The 24,019-nt window shown below is 34.3% G+C and overlaps 1 protein-coding gene across 11 annotated transcripts in view; it reads left to right on the forward strand.

Moving 5' to 3' along the window:
* The window catches only part of EPHA5 (EPH receptor A5), a 336,378-nt gene that overhangs the window by 15,320 nt on the left and 297,039 nt on the right, over nt 1-24,019 (forward strand). For all 11 annotated transcript variants that reach the window (XR_008296293.1, XM_053217288.1, XM_027057664.2 and 8 more), the window contains exon 2: nt 18,837-18,901. Coding sequence is in view for 10 of the 11 variants with exons in the window: in XM_053217288.1 (XP_053073263.1) it covers nt 18,837-18,901 (65 nt within the window). In the remaining variant the exon portion in view is untranslated. The remainder of the gene's footprint in view (nt 1-18,836; nt 18,902-24,019) is intronic.

Consider the following 24,019-nt stretch of genomic DNA (forward strand, 5'->3'; position numbering starts at 1 on the left):
TCTCACGGCTTGTGAGTTAGAGCCCCATGTCAGGTTCTGTGCTGATAGCTCAGAGCCTGGATCCTGCTTCAGATTCTGTGCCTCTCTGTCTCCCTGCCCCTCCCCTGCTCACATTCTGTCTCTCAAAAGTAAATAAACATTAAAGAAAAAAAAATTTAAAGGAATTATATTGAAGTTAAGTTGTTATCAGTTTAAAATATGGTATTATAACCTTAAAATAGTTTAGGTAAACCTCATGGTAACCTCAAGGGAATATCCTGTGGTAATTACCCAAAAGAAAATCATGATGAAGTCAAATCATACTGTTACCAAAAGCCATCAAAACACACACAGAAGTGGACGAGAAAGAAGGAACAATGGATCTACAAAACATTCAGAAATTAACAAAATTGCAGTAATTGAGTCCTTACCTATCAATATACACATACCTTAGAGATATTGCAGGTTTAGTTCCAGAGTACCACAATAAAGCAAATATCACAATAAAGCAAGACAAATGATTTTTTGGGTTTCCCAGTGTATATAAAAGTTATATTTACACTGTACTGTACTTCATTAAGTGTACAATAGCATTATGTCTAAAATATGTACATACCTTAATTAAAAATACTTTATTGCTAACCATCATGTGACCTTTCAGCAAATTGTAATCTTTTTACTGGTAAAGTGTCTTACCTAATGTTGACAGCTGCTGACTGATCAGGGTGGTGGTTGCTGATAGGGATGGCTGTGGCAATTTCTTAAAATAAGACAACAATGAAAAAAAAATAAGACAACAATGACGTTTGCCACATAGATGGAATTTTCCTTTCTGCAATGATTTGTCTGTAGTATGAAATGCTGCTTGATAACATTTTATCCATGATGGAACTTTCAAATTGGAGTCAATCTTCTCAAACTCAGCCATTGTTTTATCAACTTAGTTTATGTAATATTCTAATCCTTTGCCATTTAAACAATCTTCACAACATCTTCACCAGGAGTAGATTCCATCTCAAGGAAACACTTTCTTTGCTCATGCATAAGAAGCAATTCCTCATCTATTAAAGTTTTATCATGGGATTACAGCAATTCAGTCACATCTTCAGGCTCCATGTCTAATTCTAGTTCTCTTGCTATTTCCACCACATCTGCTGTGACCTCCTCCATTGAAGTCTTCACACCTCAAAGTCATCCATGAAGTCTGAAGTCAACTTCCTCCAAACTCTTATGAATGTTGATATTTTGACTTCTTCCCATGAATCATGAATGTTCTTAATGGCATCTAGAATGGTGAATCCTTTCCAGAAAGCTTTCAATTTACTTTGCCCAAATCCATTAGACAAATCACTGTCCATGGCCACTATAGCCTTATGAAATGTATTTCTTAAATAATAAGACTTAAAAATGAACATTACTCCTTGATCCATGGGGTGCAGAATGGATATTGTGTTATTAGGGATCAAAAACACATTAATTTCATTGTACATCTCCATCAGAGATCTTGGGTGATCCCATGCATTGTCAATGAGCAGTAGTATTTTGAAAGAATTTTTCCCCCCTGGGCAATAGATCTCAACAGTGAACTTAAAATATTCAATAAGCCATGTTATAAACAGATATGCTGTTGTCATCCGTGCTTTGTTGTTCCATTTCCAGAGCAGAGGCAGAGCATATTTAGAGTAGATTTAAGAGCCCTAGGATTTTCAGAATGGTAGATGAGTATTTACTTCAATGTGTAGTCACTAGCTGCTTTAATTCTATAACAAAGGAGTCAGTCTGTCCTTGGAAGCTTTGAAGCCAGTCATTGATTTCTCCTCTCGAGCTACAAAAGTCCTAGATGATGTCTTCTTCAATATAATGTTGCTTTGTCTACATTGAATATTTGTTGTTTAATATAGTCACTTCTACCGATTAACTTCACTAGATCTTCTGGATAGCTTGCTGCAGCTTCTATCTCAGTGCTTTGCTGCATTATCTTACATTTTTATGTTACGGAAGTAGCTTCTTTCCTTAAACTTCATGAAACAATCTCTACTGGCATCTAACCACTTATGACCTTGCTCTGGATTAGGCTTTACTTTAAGGGACTGTTGTGACTGGTTTGATCTTCTAATCCAGATCCCTAAAATGTTTCCTCATATCAGCAAAGAGGCTGTTTTGCTTCTTATCATTCATGTGTTCACTGGGTAGCACTTTTATTTCCTTCAAGAACATTTCCTTTGTAGTCACAATTTGGCTAGTGCTTTTGTGCAAGAGGCCTACCTTTTTGACTTACCTCCGTTTTTGACATGCCTCCCTTACTAAGCTTAATCATTTTTAGCTTTGGATTTGTGAGAGATATACAACTCTTCATTTCACTTGAAACTTAGGGTTATTAGTTGGCCTGATTTCAGTATTGTGGTGTCTCAGGGAATAGGGAGGCCAGAGGAGAGGGAGAGAGGGGTATGTGGTTGATCAGTGGAGTAGTCAGAACACACACAATATTTATCAATTAAGTTTGCTATCTTATGTGGGCGTAGCTTGTGGCATTTCAAAACAATTACAATAGTAACACCAAAGATCGGTGATTACAGATTACCAGAACAAAAAAAAAATAATGAAAAAGTTCAGGATATTACAAGAATTACCAAAATGTGACACAAAGACACAAAGTGAGCAAATGCTGTCGATAAAATGTCACTGATAGACTTTCTGGATGCAAGGTTGACAGACCTTCAATCTGTAAAAAATACAGTATCTACAATGCACAATAAAGTGAAGTGCAGTAAAATGAGGTATGTCTGTGTAGTGATGTATGTCAATTATTTCTCAATAAAACTGGAAAAAAGTATACTAAAAAAGAAAGAAAAAGAAATCCTCCTTTGCAGAGTATTATCTATTGCTGATCATTGCCCTTTGCTATCTTGGGAATAGAGGGTAGTTTTGAAAATACAGTTCTGTTTAACTCATGGTATTATATTTTTTAAGTAATTCTACTTCTTTGTAAAAGTGATGGGACTAAAAGCTTCAGTGAGAAACATGTTTACCTTTGTCTTCTATCCGAGTCAACCCCTTGAGTAGTGCAGTTTTTTTTTTCTTTTTATATACAGGGTTATATTAAATATTTTAAAATCATTTTGATGTAGTTTACATTATTAAACTACTCTATAGTTTACCAAGTGTTCTAACTTCTATTGTTTTATGAGGATCTCATAAAAAAAGCCTGTATAAATCAGTATCGTAAACAAAGGAACCAAGACAAGAAAGTTTGATCTATTAAAAAATCAGAACTAGTTGTAAAGCAAAAGGCTTGTAACTATAGAACCAGGACTTGACTTCAAAAGGCAGAGTTGAAAGAGTACAGGCTCAGGAGCCTGGCTGAACCACTTAGAGCAGTGTGACTTAGGGAAAGCTAGAAAACCTACCTGTGCCTCGGCTTTCTTGTTTGTAAAATGGAAATATTAATGCAATTTAGACTTGCAAAAATTAAGTGAATTCACATCTGTAGTGTTTTGTTAAAAGTTCTGGTACGTAATAAACATTATATGTGTTAAATATTACATCCACCAAAAAAATATAGTGTGGTTTGGCATTCTGATATTTAGCAAAGGCTAATTTTCTGCATTAGTGAGTACTGTCTAGTATCTATTGTAAAAGGAAATGCCAGAAGAAACACACTTGACTTTAGTTCAATTGCTCAAGCAGCCCTTGTTTACTCCGTGTGTAAATCCTTCAGTGGCTCTCCAGTGACCTTATGTTACAATCTAAACTCCTGAGCCTGAGTACAAAGCTCTCAGTGATTTGCTTGTGGCCCATTTCTCCTGCTACTTCCCTCCTGTCTCCACATTCCAAGGCTCCCATGTAGGACACCCGCTGTCAGTACACTAGATTCTGGGTGCTTGGTAGGGAACACTCAGCTCCCGCCTTCACCTAAGTAACTTCCCTAAGTAACTTGATCCTTATGCCTAAGTCTATATGGTAAGACCCTTCCCTAGTTTCTCTAAGGTTCTGTGCCAATTCTTACTCCATGTGTAGCTTTTACCACTGAACTGAAATTGAGTTTTTCCTTGTTTGCACAGTTCTGATATTGGATCAGAATAGAAATCATTGTAAAAAGTAAATGTTAATCAAAGACAAATTCTCTTCTAAACTAAGGATTTCCCATTAACAGAGTTAATATGATTTGCCAACCAAAGCAAGTTAATTTCAAGATAAGTGGCAGTAAGTTTTTGTTTGTTTGTTTGTTTGTTTGTTTGTTTCTGCCTTTACCACATGCATCAATATGAAGAAAGATTTGCCTGTCTGTAAACTTAATGACAGCAAACCTCAATGCCTGACATTCCATATGGAATGAATGAACCAAGTATGAACCAAGTATGTTACACTCTATGAATTTATTTTTTATGAATGAATGTTGTTAAGTCATGTCTTCATTTATTTAAAGACATGACTTTTAACCACAACCAGTCTCACCTCATTGCTGTTTTGTTGGTAGAGTCAGTGTAACTCTTTTCCTAAATTTGTCACTAATAGTTTAGAGTTTCTGGCATTTTAAAGTCTTTTCTAAACTAAGAAGTTGCCAAGGATTGTATGATTTTGCCAACCCAAACAAGTTAACAACAAGAAATTTGGCAGTACAATACTTTAAGTTTACCAAAAAATATCAATGAGAAGAAAGTTCTACTAATTAGAACATGACTAGAAAATAATTAGTAGGTATCTTGTGGCCTCTGTCTCTTTGTGCTTTCATCTGCTGTTGCTTCCCCCCCCCCATTCTTTCTTATGAGAAATTCTCAGAATTCATATGACCTGAGCCACTATCAGCCAACTAAAATAATTTTTTCTGCTTTAAGCATGATGTATTTTTACCTCTAGAAAAACAATTAATATAAAACATCTGTTTCTTAATGGTTTAAATTTCTTGGGAGGGGATAGATTTACTCTTTCATTTGTTCTGGATTTCCTGGATTATTTAGACTGTCACTTACTTTATGAAGCAGTTTAGATTTAGAACTTGGTAAGAATTCTTAATATTGCAAGGAAAATAGTAGTAAAATGGATAATATAACCATGTGAATAGAATGACATTAAAAAATAAACTTGTTAAGGGAGAAAGTTTAAAATGTAATGATTAGTGGCTTTTTAAGTAGAGCTCGGTTAATGTTTGGTTAGTGTATTTAATTCTAACCAGTGTCTAGTTGGTATATTTAATGAACTATCCCTTTTGGACATATATTTATTTATTCTAAAATATATATCAGAAATATCAGGGGGTGGATATTGTGTTATATTTAGCTGAGAAATCTTTGAAGTGATTCTTTCTCTAGATGGGAAGGATAATAATGATAAATGCTATTACTTCATAATCTTTAATTCTCAGAAACCTCATGAACTGGCTATCATTATTCCCAGTTTGTTGGTAAGAGATTGGGTTTGAGAGAAATCAAGTAACATGCATTGGGTTACACAGAAAATGAATTGACAGGATAGGAGTCAGGTGTGTTTGATGCTGAAGCTCTTTGTTCCACCCACTATGCTAGAGGTTGCATATATATGAACGTACTTTGTATTATGATTTATACTTTATTTGTGCATACCATTGTCATACCATTTCCAATGAAAGAATCATGTTTTATTTCAAAAATCACATGTTTCATAAGAAAATAATATAGTAATAATACAAATATAAGCAATGTATATAGAGACATGGAAAGCTTCTATTAAGAAAATCTCACTATCATCAGTGCTAAAGCAATTGGAAAATAAATATTTAAGTACAGCTTTCTGTTAGATGGCTGCCATTTCCTGGTAGAAAACTTGTCCATTTATATCAGCAAAAAAAACCCAAAAACCAAAAACCAAAAAACATTGTTTTTCCTGACTCTGGGATTTGAGAGAAGCTGGTCACAGTGGTATTTGTGTTTGGGGGTATTGAACAATGCACGAAGAATAGTCCTAACAATTTTTCAAAATACAGAGAACTGATTTGCATTTAATAGGTTCTTATGTAAGTCACTGTTGAAAGCCAAGGACATCATATTAGTAATGGTTTTCAAACTCTTTTTTTTTTTTAAGCCGTAGAAACTCATTCAAAAGAAGTCACTGTGGAAGCTCAGTGTGAAGCAGATAATAACAGAGTTGTTGGGTTTCCTGGCTGTGTTTTCACCTCTCCCTCTTTTTATCTGTTTGTGCCTCTGAGACATCTCTTTAGAACCACAGGGCCATGTTGAATTGAGTATGAAGACCGCTATGTTAAAATATAAAAGGGAAGTTGCATAGAAGATCAGTATGCTATGATCCTGACTTGTAGCTTTCTGACAGACTAACTGAAAAACAAATTATAATATGTAGTCAGGTTTAGTTTGAACCAAGAGTTCAAACTTAGTATCCTAACCTATAGGTGCTCATCACAACCTCAAAACATTATTAAATATACCATGTCTTGGACCCTCTTAGACTTACTGATGAAAATTCATTAAAGTTCTTTGGAAATCTCTAGTTTAGAACCTGGGAAGCTGTAGAATTTATCTCTAGATAAATTCTGACTCTTGTTAGAAAGCCTCACGTAGAACAGAGCTACTCAAAGTTAAATGTGTGGCCTGGGTGATGTCAGCCTGCAGTGGTATCAATATAAAGATTAAGAGTTACCTTTTCCAGACTTATGGCAATTTGATATTGCCACAGCAATCCAACTGTGTGATAGGTAGATTTGCCATACTGAACAGAGCATAGCCCAGTTCTAATGTTGTCTGACTTGAATTGAATATAAGAACCACTTGCGTGGTGGGGATTTTCTAAGATGCAGTTTCCTGGGCTCCACCTAATATCCTAATTTTGTAGGTTTTAGAAGGAGCCAATGGATTTACATTCCTAAAGAGCGCTATAAATGATCCTACTTCTGATTATAGAAACATCACACTTTTAAAAAATAATAAAATCTTTATATATGTAAATATAGATATAAATATATATATGTAGATAGATACAGATGACACATGTAAATGACTGACACTCAGAAAATGCTATATAAATGTGTTTTTTATTATTAATCTCAAAAAGAAAAGTATAAAAATGTGCTAAGGCTGAAGGTGATGTATATTAGAATTCAGATAACACTATATACAATAAGGAAATATAAGATAGATACTTTAGAGAGTTATAAAAGCAAATACAAAAATGCAAACGAAAAAGATATTCTAAGTATAGTGTGTTATATAGTACATGATAGAGCCATTGATATCAGGACTGATCCTCAAGGTGTATGGTTAATACCCCCTTTACATTTAAAAAAATACTATACTCATTTTAAATGTGTTTCAAAACATTATATATATATGTATGTATATATACACATATCTACATACATATATACATATATATGTATATATACACATATCTACATACATATATACATATATATATACATATATATATATACACACACATATATACACGCATATATATATACACCATCAATACTAAATGTTCATTTAGATGACTGTGCCTAAAGAAGAGTCTGACTCAGGGGACATAGGAGGATTATTTCACAGGTAATGTACATTCAAGCAAGGGTCTAGTCTCAGGACCAAGCAATGAGAAATCTGAACAATCAGCAAGATATTACCTATTTTCTTCACTGATGTATCCTAGGACCTAGGACAGTTCTGGGTACTTAAATAGATGTTAAATAAATATTTGTTGAACGAGTGAACCCTCACTCATTGATGGTGCCATATTCCATAGAATTGAAATAGAAGTTAAGGCAGTGAGCTATACTTTTTCGACAATTGCTCATATATTATCTGTATTATGTAGGATTATATTAGGTTGCAGAGAACAGAAAAAAAAGTTCAATAGTGACTTAGATGTAGCGGGCTTGTCTTTCATATGTTTGGGAAAGAAGTTTCAGGGTAGAAATTTGGTGATTTGGGTTCAGTGTTTAATGATGTCAGGACTGGAATCATTGATGGGTTTTTTTTTGGCCTTACTCTCAAGCTTATTGCCTCATGATTGCAAGAAGGATGATACATCTCCAAACATCACATCCATTTCAGAACAAGAAGAGAAAGAGAAGAGCCAAGAATCATCTCAGCTGCACTATTCCTTCAGCTAGACAACAAAACATTTCCAGACTGGAAAGCAAATTTCTGTTTATATCTCATTAGCTGGATCTACATAACAAGGCTACCAGATTCAACAGAGGCTAAGATAATAAAGACATGATTATCATTTTTTGTTAATGCCATACGTGACCGATTGTCTGGTGCTAGACACATTGCTAGTCCAAACTCAGCAGTTGGATTCTTATTGGTAAGAATCCAATACCAAGGAAGGAGAAAGAAAGTAAATAATTAATAGGCAAAGAAAGCATCTTTGACAATACCACAGAAAAGTGAAAGTACCTTTGCTTTATTTCTTTTTCTCCTTTTCCTTTTTGTACTTTGTAAAAGGAGAAATAGCCAAGTACTGAGGTTACATTTTGATTAAAAAAAATCGAGTTTAGGCACCAGGTTAACTGGGCAAGCATAACTGCTATTAGATCATCAATCTTACATCCTATAAGATATAGAACTCACTGTATTTAATAAACTAACATAAAAATACTTTCCTGTTGTCATGAATGCTGCCAGCTATTTCGAGATGGGTAATTAGGGCTGGGTACTGAACTGTTTATATTCAGCCACCTAATGTTATTGGGCAAAATATTTGTTCATACTTATGTCTGTATTGCTGTACATTTTGACTAGTTTTTCATGATAAATCACTACCCACCCATTTTTTTAGTATATAGGTTTTTAAAAATATTTTAGGTAATAAAGAATTATTATGTAGGGTTTACATCAGAATTAAATTTTAACTGAACTATAACACTGATAATGAGCATAATGACTTCAGTTGACAGCAAAAATTTGGCTCACTTCTCATTTTACAAAAAGGGCTACTGGGCTACCCAAGTTTTTACTCATTTTTTTGGAGATGCCATCACCTTAAAATGCATTCTGTGATTTTGTGCAAGTTTCTGTTTTAGTTCATGTTCAGATTCAATCATCATTTACCCTACCCTGAAGGCTTGAAAGCTAATGATTATATAGATTGTTTTGCAGTTTGTGGGATTTCAGTCAAGCATTAGGGATAATTAGGGACTGGGGTAAGGATGCATCCAAAACCAAGAATCAACTTTGCATATATTTAACATTCTGTTTTTATGTGCTTTTTGGCATCTAAGGACAAAGTATACCTGGACAAATATATGCTCTGTTTTGCCCCCAGTTAACATGTGCAAAGCATAATGAATAGCAAAATTAAAAATTAAAAAAAGAGAGTTCATAATGATTTTGTTGCTCACCCTTTGGCTTTCAGGAATCTTGTAACTAACTTGAATCTTGTTGGAAATTTGATACTAAACTGTGATTTAACCCAGGAAAAACTAATGATTTTTCTGTTTGGATTAATATATCTGAAGGTTTCCATCTTATATACAGTACTATTAGAATGTTATGGTAGATGCTGGCTTCTGTAACATATTATTCAGAATTCATTGATCTAATAAAACTCATTGAGGTATAAGAGTTAAGAGTTTCAAAGGAGTAAACCTTTGGATTCAGCAAGGCCAACATTGGGCAAGTGTGATATAGAAGCAAGAGCAAGAGCTTTGGAGTTAGATAAGGCTTGGATTTATATTCCAGCTGTGTGCTTATTAGCTCTGGGACCTTGGACCACTGCCTTATTTAACTTTTCTCCACTTCAATTTCCTTATCTGAAAAATGGGGGAAAAACATACCAAAGGATCATTGCTAAGACTAAGTGATACAACATATATTAAGCACAGACACATATAACTTTATTAGTTTCAATCACTGATATTAAAGATATGAAAATTGAGTCCCTCAAAGTAAAATCATTTCCACAAGCTTACATAGTAGCAAATCAGAACCATAGAATTAATGAATATTCTCTGTGCGGTGAACCATTCAAAAAGTGAATTGTGAATAAGCACATTTATTTCAACTGTTAAAGATTTATGCTATTTTATAAGGAACAGCTTCATATATACACAGTGTGGTGTGGAACTGAGCAGGTACTAAATGAGTGTATTTTGTGATGTGATGATTTTCAAGCCTGTTATGTCATCTAATGTTGACTTTTCTCTTTAGAATGAAAACAGTATGTAAGATTTGACAAGTTTGGTTACCACACCTGACAAGGTAGCTGCTGAAAACCATATGGTTTTGCTCTTTTCATGCCATGTGTCCTGTGAATGTAGCAGACTGCTCATTAGTCATAATTTAGCTGTCAATGGATCTCAGTGTTACCTTTGCCTAAAAACTTTGTGTGGACTAACAGTGGATACTAATTCTGAATTCCTCCTTGCCATCTCCATGAGTTTACAATTTCAGAATATATTAACAATTCAGAATTTTTTAGTATGCATTTCTGATTGTTTTATGCTTCCTTCAGAGTTTTATGCTTCTTAGTATGAAATCCTACTGCTTAGTGTACAAAGAGCAGTGGCTAACACTTCTCCCTACGATATGAAAAATATTTTGAAAAAAAAATGAAGAAAAAAAAATAAAAATACCAAAATCAATAGAAATGAAAATATTTTGAAACCATTAAAGGCAACAGTCATGCTTTGTAGTCAACAATTAAGCATAATATATTAAGATTTAAGGGAACAACGAAGCTCATTTTAGATATCACTTCAAAGATAAATAATCTGAGCTTAAGTAACTCATTTGGAAATGCTATTGGAATTCCATTAGTAGAATATTAGAGGTACCAAGACAGGATAGAAGAAGAGCAGACCCTGGAATAAAAGAGACTGGAGTTTGCCTTCAAATTCTGCCACTTAGCAATTGTATCAGTAAGGATGTCTTCCTCTGCAAATAACAGCAAATCACTTCCTCAGTGGATTAAGCAACAAAATTGATTTTTTTTTCTGACATAACAGAAAGTCCTAAGAGAAGCAAGTTTCAAATTTAGATGGATTAGCTACTCTATGATATAATTTGGAACCAGATACTTCCCAACCTTTCATTCTGCCAACCTTAATCTGTAGATTTTTCTCTCCTGCTGATTCTCCTTATTTTCTGTAGATGGCTGCATCAGATCCAGGAAACACACCCATACCCAACAACTTTCAAAGCAGCCAGGAGTTTCCTTTTCTAATATTTTCTTCTCCAAAACTCCCTTGCCTTCAGGTCTCCTTCACAGCTCATTGGACAGAACTGAATCAATAGTGAAACCACATAATGGAACTGAAAATAAGTTGGGGATTGCCAAATTGTGGAAAAGAAAGGAGGGAAAAGCCTGAATGAAACTGGAGAGGAAAATGGAGACCAACCCTGGAAGGACTTGTATTAAAAAATGAAACATAACGATAAGGTTTGAAGTAGGGGAGTGACACGATCGTATTGGTTGCGTAGAAAGATCTATCTGAAAGCAATGTTTTGAGGAAATTGTTAGGGATCATGCCTTTCTACTAAGACACCAGTTAAGATATTTTTCAAGTGAAAAATTATGGCATGAATTTGGCTGGAATGGTTGTACTGTGGAAGGAAATAGAACAGGCAGTTTAGAGAGTTAGATACAGGATATAGTTGGAATGGGTGGGATTGGTCACTGATTCGCTGGGGGAGTAAAGGTAAAGGGAGACAAAGATGACTCACTGAATTCTGGATAGAACAAGTAGTTTTTTGACATTGCATTCACTGAACTAGGGAACATAGCAGGAAATGTTTGCTTGTTGTTGTGCAGGGAAGATACTTTGTGCATTTGGGGATGACTGGATATCATAAATGTGTTGAAAGCCAGTAGGCAGCTTTATAAATTGATCGGGATTTAAGGAGACAGAAATAGACAAAATATATGGATTTGTGAGGATCATCAACATCTACATTGTAACTGAAGACAGCAATTCATGAGCCTCTCTACATGGGTCCTTATGTTAGGACATATGCTTACATGACTATTAAAGCAAGCAATCAACAAAAAAATTTACCAATCATTTTCCATCCTAAACAGTCTAATTCAGTATGTATGGAGTGGTACCAAGACATTTGTTCTTTCCAAATTCTTTTGCTTCTTCTTTTATTTTTATTCCTTTCTTATATTTTAGGCAAGAATCATTGGTATAGAATGAGAAGTGTAATCAGTCCCGAAAAATAGAGTATTAATCAAAGCCAAGGTTTGAAGGTTGGTACAGGAACAGTAGCTTATAATGGAAAGAAGTAGCTAGACAAGTAGAAGAAAGTCACAGAAATATATTGTCCCTGAAGATAAAAGATGAGAGAGTTTGTCCCTGGGGGTCATGGCCAAATACTGCCAAATTAGGAACTCAGAGCTACGTGATTATCACAAATAAACTTGGTAACAGAAGTTTTGGTAAAGATAGCGAGTTTGAATCCAAATTACAGTGGATTAGGAGAAGAATTAAGAGGATACGCAGAAATAGATAGGAGTGTTGACAACTCATTTAATAATTTGAATTTAGACGAGGGCATTAGCTGGAAGAGAATATGAGATTTATTTTTAACATTTTAACTAAAACTTTACAAAGTAATTTAATTTATGAGAGAACTGATTTCTCAAAGACAATAGACTTAGTAGGTAATGTTGATGGCTTGAGGCCACTGTTAGTTAATTACATATATATATATATAATATATAATTATGCATATATATACACACACATATATATGTTTATATATACATAATTATGATATTTTTCTCAAGCAGTGTTCACCAGCCATACTTTATGTACAAATAAAGTATGTTCATTCATAATTAGGGTTTAGTTCATGGCCCTTGGATGTCCATGGAGGTAGATGGTTGTAATCAAAGTATCTTACATCCAGGTTTTAAGTAAGGAACTTGGTTGTGAGAATCCATAATCAGGGCTTGTAGTTTGTCATGAAGACTTTAAGTATTACTTGATGCTTTCTTCTTTCCTTGATTTCCCTGCTGGGCTCTGAATGAGACTGCAAGCTGTCAGTTTTCGTAGTGAGCCTATAGGTTTATTGGGAAGATTCAATGGAAGTTACTTGATAGAATATCTGACGCATAGTATGCACTGAATAAATTCCTTTCTCCATATTCTTTCATTTTTTTTTCCTGGAAAAGATTGTGCACAAGGGTTGCTCCGAATTAAAAAAAAAAAACATCTCCCATTTGTTGTCTGCAGAAATACTGTTGGTTATGGAATTTTGCCTTCAAGTAAAGGGATCCCAGAAATCTACATAACACTTCTAAACTTATAACATAATTTTTACCAAATTTACAAATTTAGTTTTCCAATGGGAAACACATGTACTCTTTCCTTGCACTCATATTGTCAACTGTTCTTTGTTCCCTGCAGCAGTTGTCAAATTATAAAATTTAGCCTGGAAGCAAGAAATCACATCTGTGCTGAATGGGACCATGGAGAGAGGCTGGACAGCTGTACATCTGGGGTTTGTTCCCGCAGATCAGTAAAATGTGTGCTATAATTGAATCCAGTAGCTTTTCTGATATTGTTAAATGGAAATCAATAAATAAGCATCTATCAAAATTCTACTGTATGCAATGGGGCTTTGAGTCAATGCTTTCAAAGAAAGAGAATGCTATTTTATCTGCTACTAATCCAAAGTATTCTCTCTTTATACTGTGGTGGAGGTCCAAATACCATTACAATTATGTTTATGTAAAGATCACGGGAAAAACAGAAACAATATATGAGTAAGAATATGATTCTGGTTCTTTATTTTATAAGGATCACAGTTTCTCTCAAGGCCTTGAACACTGATGGTGCTGGGATTGAGTGTCCTCGAGCTGTCTTTTTGTAAAATTTGTTTAATTTGAGAGAAAGAGAGCACATGCACATGAGTGGGGGAGGGACAGAGGGAGTGGGGGAGAGAGAGAGAGAGTGAGAGAGAGTCCCAAGCAGGCACCACACTGTCAGTGCAGAGCCTGATGCGGGGCTTGACCTCAACAAACCATGAGATCATGCCCTGAGCCAAGGTTGGACATTTAATCGAATGACCCACCTACGGTCCCCCTTGAGCTGTCTTTTAACTCTTTAAAGTTTCAAAACACCTTCACCCCAGGGTGTTCCTGGACAACCCAATAAATTTTTTCCACATTTTATGACTAATATTAGCAAGATATTAAGGAGAAAGATATGGAATCAGAATGATATATGGAAAGTTATGAATATTTGAAAGTTATGATTATTGAAGAGCATATTTGAATTATTGACTCAAATTAATCTTTAATTGTTACAGTGTGTAAAGTTGAAAACTTAGGAAACTTCTTATGCATATTCCAATTTACTCATTCTATCCTTTCTTTCCCCCACCCTTGAATCGCAACCAAAAGAATGAGTTAGAAACTCTCTGGCTTTTCTGGAAGTAAATTCTTTAAAAGCTTTCTGTTTGTGAAAGAAAGAATTAAAATTATTAGTGTGTAGTAATGAAATTAAAGCATACTTAAGATTAGTTTGAGTTAATTTCAATTATAATCATTATAATCTGTTATTTGGTTGGACAGTTAACTTATTTTTACTTATTAAAAAGTTCTTACAGTAGTGAGTCTTTTTTCTCCCTATATTAACTTTAGGAATTTGTAATAGACTATATACTCATTGACCCCTGAAGAGTTATTTCTCCTGGAGAATCAGCCTTCTTAATTACTGATGAGAATACCAACCAATATGCCCATCTTCATTGTAATTATATAATGGCTGAGGGAAATGACCTTGAAGACTGTCTTTCAGTCTAATAGTGTAGCTTTATTTTAAAATATAAATAATAGAATAAAAACATTTTCCATAAAATTTCTGATATCTAATTAATGTCTCCCGGAGTAACTGTGGTATCAAACATTCCCTCTAATTATATTCATTAGTGGCTTCTCCCAGACAAGTTTTAATTAAGTTGTACAATGAAGATCAATACTCATTGTGTATTCATTGCAATTTACAACAAGCATATATACTGTTCAGAACAATTTAATTACTGTAATTGTTGCACAGAAGATACTTAGTGACTGTGCTCCATTACTGCCAATCTCCCCTTTTAATAAATTCGGTAATGAAATTGGGTAATGAAGTTCTGAAAATTCACATTTATGTATATTCTATGTCTAAACTTCTGTTTTTTATGTAACTAGCTTAAGTAGTGGGGGAAATGGAGGCATTAATAATATCAGTGTCATAGTGTTTTTTCATGCATGCCATCATAAATGTTGGGAAATTATTAGAGGATAAATAAGAACACTTGTAATAACAGTTATATTAGTTATGTGAAGAATAATTTTAAGGGTGTTGGGTAATAAGAACAATCTATTTCCCCTTAAATAAGATTTCAATTTTTATTACTCTTATTTCCTTAGTTTTAATTTATAAGGAATGCCTCCAAATGTGCTAACTTCTATTAATGAATATCATGTTACTGCTGTACTGGTCAAAGAATGTGAAAGTAGAGATTTTCTGGTAGCATCATAGGTGTATACCAGGGTTTCTTAACTTTGGCACTAGTGAAATTTAAGCCACATAATTACTTACTGGGGAGTGGGGAAAGCTTTGCTGTGCATTAAGAAATGCTTAGCTGCATACCTGGTTTCTTCCCATGAAAAGCCAGTAGCAAATATTCCTCCCACCCTCCAGTTATGACAATCAGGAATGTCTCCAGATATTATTGGATGCCCATGTTGAGAATCACTGGTGTATGTTGATTCAGACACACCCTCCTGATCTGCCCACTGACCAAATGATTCATTAATAAGACAAACAGCTATTCAGCTGTTCTGAGTGCAAGCTAGGTTCAAAGGCATGAGTCAAACGTGGTATTCCTTTAAGGCAACAGTACAATTCCGTATATTCAGTGTTTTGGAGCTAATAATTGGGTGCTAATAGAAGATTCAGTAATAATAGCTTACCTAGGTTTAGGAAAGAGGACTAGGATGGCTTCTGGGAGAAAACAGTTCCTGAAATATGTGTTATTGGACAAATGAAGAGTTTAGAAATTCAGATGGGGGAAAGGGCATCTGAGACAGCTAAAACAGCATGTGTAAAACTTGGGAGATTTTGTAGAGAGCTAACACTCTGTATCTCTACATTTATATAATCTCTACATCTCTCTCTATATATATCTATATTTCTATCTTCATGTAAATATCTCTATCTACCTATCTAGCTATAATTTTAATTATTTTTCCTGAGGCATCAAATTCCAATTTCCTCTGAATTATGTGAACAAAATTATGATATATCAACCTGCAAGTAATTGCCTGAAACATCTAATTTTACCCTTTTTATAATTTCCAATTTTGTAATCATATGTATAAATATCTTCTTTACATTGTGAATTTTATGAAAACATCTGTTTCAAAAAGAAAAAACAGTTTTAGACAGTAGTAGGAAGTGACATATGTGTCTGTTTATCTGAAGAAAAAGTTTTGACAAAGTCTTCATAAGAAAGATAATGTGCATTCCTATCATGGGTATTCTCATGTGTTTGGTAATGTATTCCAATGTTGAAAACGCCTAATAAATTGTATTAACAGCCTACCTAGTATTTTCAATTTATTCATTTAATTTCACACACATATACCTTTTAAGCCAAAAAAAAAAAAAAAAAGAATAGTAATTCAGATTAAAGTTAATTCAAGCGAAAGGAACTAAATTTTAGAAAGACATCTGGAAATGTGTTGTTAATAATGAATATTTGAAGATCCACATGTTATTAAGAGGTCTACAAGGAATGCTGTGTTTCTCCTGGCAGGCTAGTTAGGAATTCCTAGAATTCCTATTCACATCAGTTTGCCACCACAGGATTAAGTTCAGTTCGACTGCCATCATAGTAGAAGGCCTTTAGCTTGCTGATTTGCTCTACTTTATCAGGTCTACACAGATACACTGCTGCTCAATATCAAAGGTGAATCAAATGAATCATAAGGATGAATAAACATAATGATTTAGGTTCTGTACTCCCCTGGTATTTAGTCATGTCTAGACATAGCCCTAGTGTTCCAGAAAAACTAAAATGAGGACAAGGACATTTAAGTTTAATGTAGCTTTATTCCCATGGAGACTAGAAAAGCCAACAATAGAATAAAAAGAGTATGGATGTAACTAAAAAATTAGATTTAGTTGGATGGCTGGTGTATTTGCAAGGTCAGTGGGTAATGGAACAGTTTTGGTTTGTTTATTGTCTTTACTGTTTGAAACAATAGTTTTTCAGCTAGGCCAATTTCTTCTAAAAAAGAATAATCCAACAAATTGTTTTATTATTCTCTAAAGCCACTATATGTGTAGCCTAAAGATGATAGACATTCTATAGGCATGGATTTTTAAAGAGCTCAGAACCTAATGAGGAAAATAGACAAGTTTATTAAATACATACACATCATAAAAGGTTTTCATATATATGTGGTATTGAGTGTATATCTGTGTTTTCTAGAACTTTAAAACTTTGGATTTATCTTTATATTACTACTATTATCAGAGACTATTAAATTAGCATATAAGATATACATGTTTGCAAATGTTCTCTGAAATAAATCAATGGATAATAAGGCTTAAACGCACATAATTTCTACAGTACCTAATTTTTTAAATTTAACTTATGATCCTAATGTCCTTGATTGTAATAATTTTTTCTAAATTTTCTTATAGGAGTATTGTAACACATTTTCCAACCTATCAACTTTTACTACTTTACTACTCCAGCTTTATACTACAGATAGAATCCTTTTTTTTTAGAATTGGTGGCATTTCAACATAGTGGTTCTTGAATGTAGTTTAAAGAAGCTTCAGTACCTCCAACTAGGATTAACCCAGTTGTTTTCCTTTTGGGTCCATATGCCATGCTTATTCAAAGTGGTTTAGCTGCATGTTGGGCCAGGTAGATCATTTGGGTTAGGCATAATAGGCTGAAAAGATAATGATCTGTGATCCAGGTCTGAAGCAGTTTGACTGCTCAGTATCCTTAATTTAATTTAGGGGGAGAGAAAAATAGGCAAACCTGTTGAAATATAAACAGTGTGTGTGTATGTGGATGAGTGTGGGTGCACGTGTATGTACATACTCTTTCGTGGCTTCCTTTTGGAATGATGATATTCAAACTAATTTGACAATAAATTTCATATAATTAAAAAAAGACTTTTATTCTTGGAGTTCCCCGAAATTTAGGAGATCCAGCCATAATTGAGGTCTGCATTTCAAAAATGTAGTTGATAGTTCTGTAAGAAGCACATTTTAGACTATGGTTATTTGTAAGTAGCTGATATTTTGGGGAATGCAGTGGACAGTTAGGTATAGCAACAACTCTGAAAGCTACTATAATTTTCTTGGATCGGTTAAAGGTGTGTAGATTTATTTCTTAATTTAATTTGCAATTTGGATTACAGATTTCAGTTAATATCACAAAAAAATCTTACAAGCTTGGGAATAGCTTATTTTTATTTAATGTAAATTATTTGTTAATTGCTTTATAACATTAAAATACAGTATGTTTAGTCACAATGTTATGGCAGCTTAATCCCCAAATTTAGAGCCATTAAAGAAGTGGCTTGGTCTTTATACGGTTTTCTGTGGACCTTCATTTTTTTCTTTTTCTTATTACCAGTTCTTTTCCTTTATCCTTGTTTGACAAAAAAGAGCACGTAGAGTAATGACTTGTTTATATTTGCTGTAATTGTTTTCCAAATGTTTATTCAAAATCACTTATTCTCTTGCATTCAAATAATGTTTTCACTGAATTATCACTCTTGTATTCATCATAATGAATACTTAATCTAACTCCATTTATGTAAGAAATATGCACTCTTAATAACACTATGAAAATAGTGATGCTTTTTTATACATTTGACTCAGTTTTGTATTCTTTTTCTTTCAGTGAATTTATTGGATTCACGTACTGTCATGGGGGACTTGGGATGGATTGCTTTTCCAAAAAATGGGGTAAGCCTTTATAAAATTTTCCCTACAACTTAAACTACTTGAGTAGACATCTTGTTAAATATCATACACAAAAATTCACTGGACATATTTTGATTTGCTATTATCCTGGTAATATTGAATAGGAAATAAAAGTTAACATATCAATTACCAGTGTTGATCAAATGCACTTTATATTGTATTTCATTCGCTATATTAGGGAATGAAAATATTGTAAGAAATTCCTTTAAATTTTACAAAGATTAAAGTGCCTCAGACTGTCAAGTCTGTCATCAGTCACAGGTTTTCTTTCAATTCTTGAATTTTTCTTCAGTGAAAGCTTTCAGAAAAGGTGCTTCATTGGAAGATTTTTATAACCAGAAGTTGTTTTTATTAGTAATTTATTTTACTGGTGTACATTAGAAATAAAATGTTTTGGGTAAAAATTAGGTAAGCCATTTTTAAAACAATATGCTTGTTCGTGTATTTATACTAACAATCTTAATGCATAGATTATATGAAAAAGTATTGCGTTATCTTCTGCTCAATTAAAAATACATCTTTATTATCAGATAGAAAATGAATGTGTAAGTAACATATTGTGACATAAAATCATTATGCAGAAAATATTAGCTGTATTAATTGACTATTACATTAAAAACAATTTAGATTTTGAGAGATTTTTATTATCTAATAACTTAAACATCTAACTATTCCATAATTTTCAAACTAAAACTGTCCAGATTCATTGTACAGTCATTTTGTGGCAAACACAAATAATATATTTCAATACTGAATTTTGAGAAAATAATTTAAACAATTTGGATACTTAAAACTGTATAGTATAGTGTATGTATGTAATTAAGTTAGAATATTATTCACACTAATAATAGTTCATATGACTTAAAGGTTAATTTAAGTTTAATTAAGTAATCGAATATTACCATAACCCAAATAGCTAAAACTTGATTTTTTTTTAACTTGATGAGAAAATCAGGTATGTTATTCAGCCCTTTACACAGAGAGTTATTATGGAGGTAAAACAAGTAGTATTAATTGTTTGAAATCATAATCATTTGTATGCTAACATCTTAATCTCAGTGTGGTTTCTCTTCTTTCATTAAGATGGTACTTCTGGGGTGCCTGGGTGGTACAGTCAACTGAGCATCCAACTTTTGATTTAGGTTCAGGTCATGATCTCACAGTTTATGAATTCCATCCCCCGCATTGGGCTCTGCACTGACAGTGCAAGTCTGCTTGGGATTCTCTCTCTCCTTCTCTCTGTCCCTCCCTTGCTTGCACTCTCTCTCTCCCAAAATAAATAAATAAACATTAAAATATATTAACAATTAAAAAAGCGTAGTATTTCTTTTTGCTTGTTAAAAATTATGGCTGCATTTAGAGATATACTATAAATAAAGTCATATTAGCAGATTGTTAAGATATTAGGACGTAAATACAAGTTAAAAAGAAAAAGAATAGTAACACCCAGATACAGCCAGTACCAAGTAGTGGTATATATTCTTAGTCTGTATCTCTTTTATCTTTCTTATGTTCTTCCTTCTTTTCTGTTTTCTTCCTCCCACCTCTCATCTAGAATTATTTTCTTTCTTTCATCTGTGGTCACCCCTGTACAAGTAGATGGCTGGATGAAAATCTATAGGTATATTTTGTACTCTGCATTTTTTCACATACCAAAAATGATTTATTGCATAAATATTTTAAATTGAGAAGGTAGCTGATAGGTGGGGTTGAAGTTATTTTTTTAAAAGGCTGAGAAAATATGTCATATTCCCTTTGAATGTAGTTTTGTGTGTGTCTTCTTTCTGTTCAGAAGTTACTCAGAAAAGGTTTGGCAAACTGCATCTTTAAGGATAAATCTGATTTCTAGTTGCTTTTGCAGCTAAAAATTGGGGTGGGGAATTATTCAATTTTGTACATGAATTTTGTATAAAACACTACTGTATCCTTTATAAAAACATAGTAGTCCTTTTATATTCAGAATGAGCTCTTTCCAGTCATTCTGACTACTTTGTGCTTTCTTTTTCTTTCCATTATCATTATTATAGTGTTGATTTTGCTGTTTTTTCCTAAAGTTTGTTTATTTTGATAGCACACACATGCAAGTGGGGGAGGGGCAGAGAGAGAGGGAGAGAGAGAATCCAAGCAGGTTCTGAACTGTCAGCTGGATCCAGGGCCTCAATCTCACCACTCATGAGATCATGACCTGAGCGGAAACCAAGAGTCTGATGCTTAACCGACTGCCCATCCAGGCGCTCTGGCTGTTCCATTTATGATTAGATAAGCAACACAATTCTAGGTGAAATATAGATCATCCGAGCAATGTCATCAAAAACTGTGGAGTAAGGGCCTCTACAAATATTCTCCTCCGTAAAAGCTGTGAGATAACTGGCAAACATTGTCAGAATCTATTTTCCAGGACTCTGGAAATTAACTGGTCGTGGAGCAATGCAGGAAACATCTATTCAAGAAAAATGACTGCAACTTGTTAGAACTGCACTAGCTTTAAGATTTAAGATTGTTTTAAAGATTGAATTAAGTTAAATTTTTTTTTTTTATTATTTGGAACTTGATATTTCTTTTTTTTTCTTTTAATGGCTTTAGCATTTTGATGTGCCTTATGTCCTTTCCTTCCTCTCTAGCTGTGAAGTAGCATTGAAAAACCAAAAACCTGCTGTCAAGGTAAAAAGCAGCAGGCTAGCAGGCACTAGAGTGCAGAGTGGGACCAGAAATTCTTCAAAGACTCGATCCTGGGGAATTGTCATTATTTGATCTGATAGCTTCCTGGAAGACTGCTCTTATACGGCTGTCTTGATTTGATCTAACTTAGAGCTCCACCATTCTGAAAGCCTTTATGATACTAAGTAAATAAGAATATTCTTTTTTTTTTTCCAGAACATTTTCCTGAACTTCAGACCTTAGGAATGAATATTTTATCTATTTACCCCAAATCTGCACCTAAGAACTGGGCAAGTATTTAGGAGAAATTAAAGTCATGCACATGTTCCATACGCTTCTTAGAAGCAATCATTTCTGGGGCACCTGGATCCAACTTCGGTTCAGGTCATGATCTCGCAGTTCCTGAGTTAGTTCCTGAGTTCGAGCCTCACGTCGGGCTCTGTGCTGACAGCTCAGACCCTGGAGCCTGCTTCAGATTCTGTGTCTCTCTCTCTGCCCCTTCCCAGCTCATGCTCTGTCTCTCAGAAATGAATAAACATTAAAAAAATTAAAAAAAAAAGAAGCAATCATTGCTCCCATGACACTTCTAAATTTTTTTTTTTTTTACATTTATTTATTTTTGAAAGACAGAAAGGGACAGAGCACATGCTGGGGAGGGGCAGTGACAGAAGGAGACACAGAGTCCGAAGCAGGCCTCAGGCTCTGGGCTGTCAGCACAGGGCCCGACGCGGGGCTTGGGCCCACAAGCCATGAGATCACAACCTGAGCCAAAGTCGGAAGCTTACCAGACTGAGCCACGAGGCGCCCGGCTCCCATGACACTTCTATGCTTGTCAGCTCCTGGGATGCTTCTAGGGATCTCATATTTACTACTCTACAGTGTTTCTACAAGTTGGCTCAGGTCCTGACATATAAGAGAACTTCAATAAACATGTATTGGAAGGATAACTTAGTTTATTGTTTTTAAATTTATAAAATGGAGCATAAGTTACTGCGATATAGTTTTGCATAAAGATTTAAAATTAGAACTGAAAGTAGAATTTTGCACAGTGATGGCTCTCAGTAAATATTTTTTCTTTGACCTTCTATTGCATTTCTAGTTTTCTCATACCAAGATATCCAAAAGGTTTTTTGTTTGTTTTTCCATATAAATATATCCACTTGAATTCATTGCCAGCCCTTAAAGATTGGGAGATTTCATAAGAAATCTGAATGTCCAGCTTCTCTGTTTAGTTGGAAGTTTCAGAATGCTGGAACTAGCAGCTTTCTATGACCTCAATAGCTCAAATCTGAGTAAAGTCTGCTGTTTTGTGACTGTAAGCAAATTATCTTATTTGAATCAATTTCCATCTCATACTCTTTACTCATTTAAGTACTCAGTCTGTAATGTTAGCACTATTTTATTTTATTTTATTTTATTTTATTTTATTTTATTTCATTTCATTTTATAGATTTTATTTTATTTTATTTTTTTAGTTTATTTAATTATTTTGCGGCACCTGAGTGGTTCAGCTGGTTAAGCGTCCAGATCTTGGTTTTGGCTCAGGTCATGATCTCACAGTTCATGAGTTTGAGCCCCGCGTCGGGCCTTGTACTGACAGTGTGGAGCCTGGTTAGGATTCTCTCTCTCCCTCTCTCTCTCTCTCTCTCTGTCTCTTTCTCTGCCTTTCCCATGCTCACACACTCTCTCTCTCAAAGTAAATACTTTTTTTTATTTTGAGAGACAGTGAGAGTGACCGTGGGGAGCTGGAGTGGAGCAGAAAGAGAGAGAGACAGAATCCCAAGCAGGCTCTGCACTGTCAGCACTGAGTCCTACCTAGGGCTCTATATGATGAGATCGTGACCTGAGCTGAAATCAAGAGTAGGATGCTTAATGGACTGAGCCACTCAGGCACCGTGGCACTATTTTAGGGTGTACAATCATCAGGATTTTCTTTTATTTCATATATTTTTTTAAATCTATGATTATTACATGCTGAGATAGTTTCTTAATAGATTTTGAGTGCTTTACCTTACTCAAGACACATCATTTGAATTTGGGCTTCAGCATGTGCCCAAATTTAGCCACAGTATATGAGAGAGAATCTGTGTGTGTGTGTGTGTGTGTGTGTGTGTGTGTGTGTGTGCATGCATGCACTTGTATCATGCACACATACCTCATGGTAGTTAATTGAATTTTCCTTCGATTATTTATTCGGGACATACCTAGAAATACTATGCTGCAGCAAGGTTTGCTTTCATGCAAATACAAATTTTCTGCATTCATTCATTCATTCATTCACTCGACAGATATGTATTGGGCACTTAGTATGTGTCAGTGACTCTTCTAGGCCCTGGGGGTAGAGCACTGAAGAAAACAAAAGTCCCTGAAGTCTTGGATCTTGAGGCAACATTATTATTTTTAGAATGAGTAACCAAAGCGTGAGACCAATGAGGTACATGA

The sequence above is a fragment of the Acinonyx jubatus genome, chromosome B1 (assembly GCF_027475565.1).
Source record: "Acinonyx jubatus isolate Ajub_Pintada_27869175 chromosome B1, VMU_Ajub_asm_v1.0, whole genome shotgun sequence".
Classification (NCBI taxonomy): Eukaryota; Metazoa; Chordata; class Mammalia; order Carnivora; family Felidae; genus Acinonyx; species Acinonyx jubatus.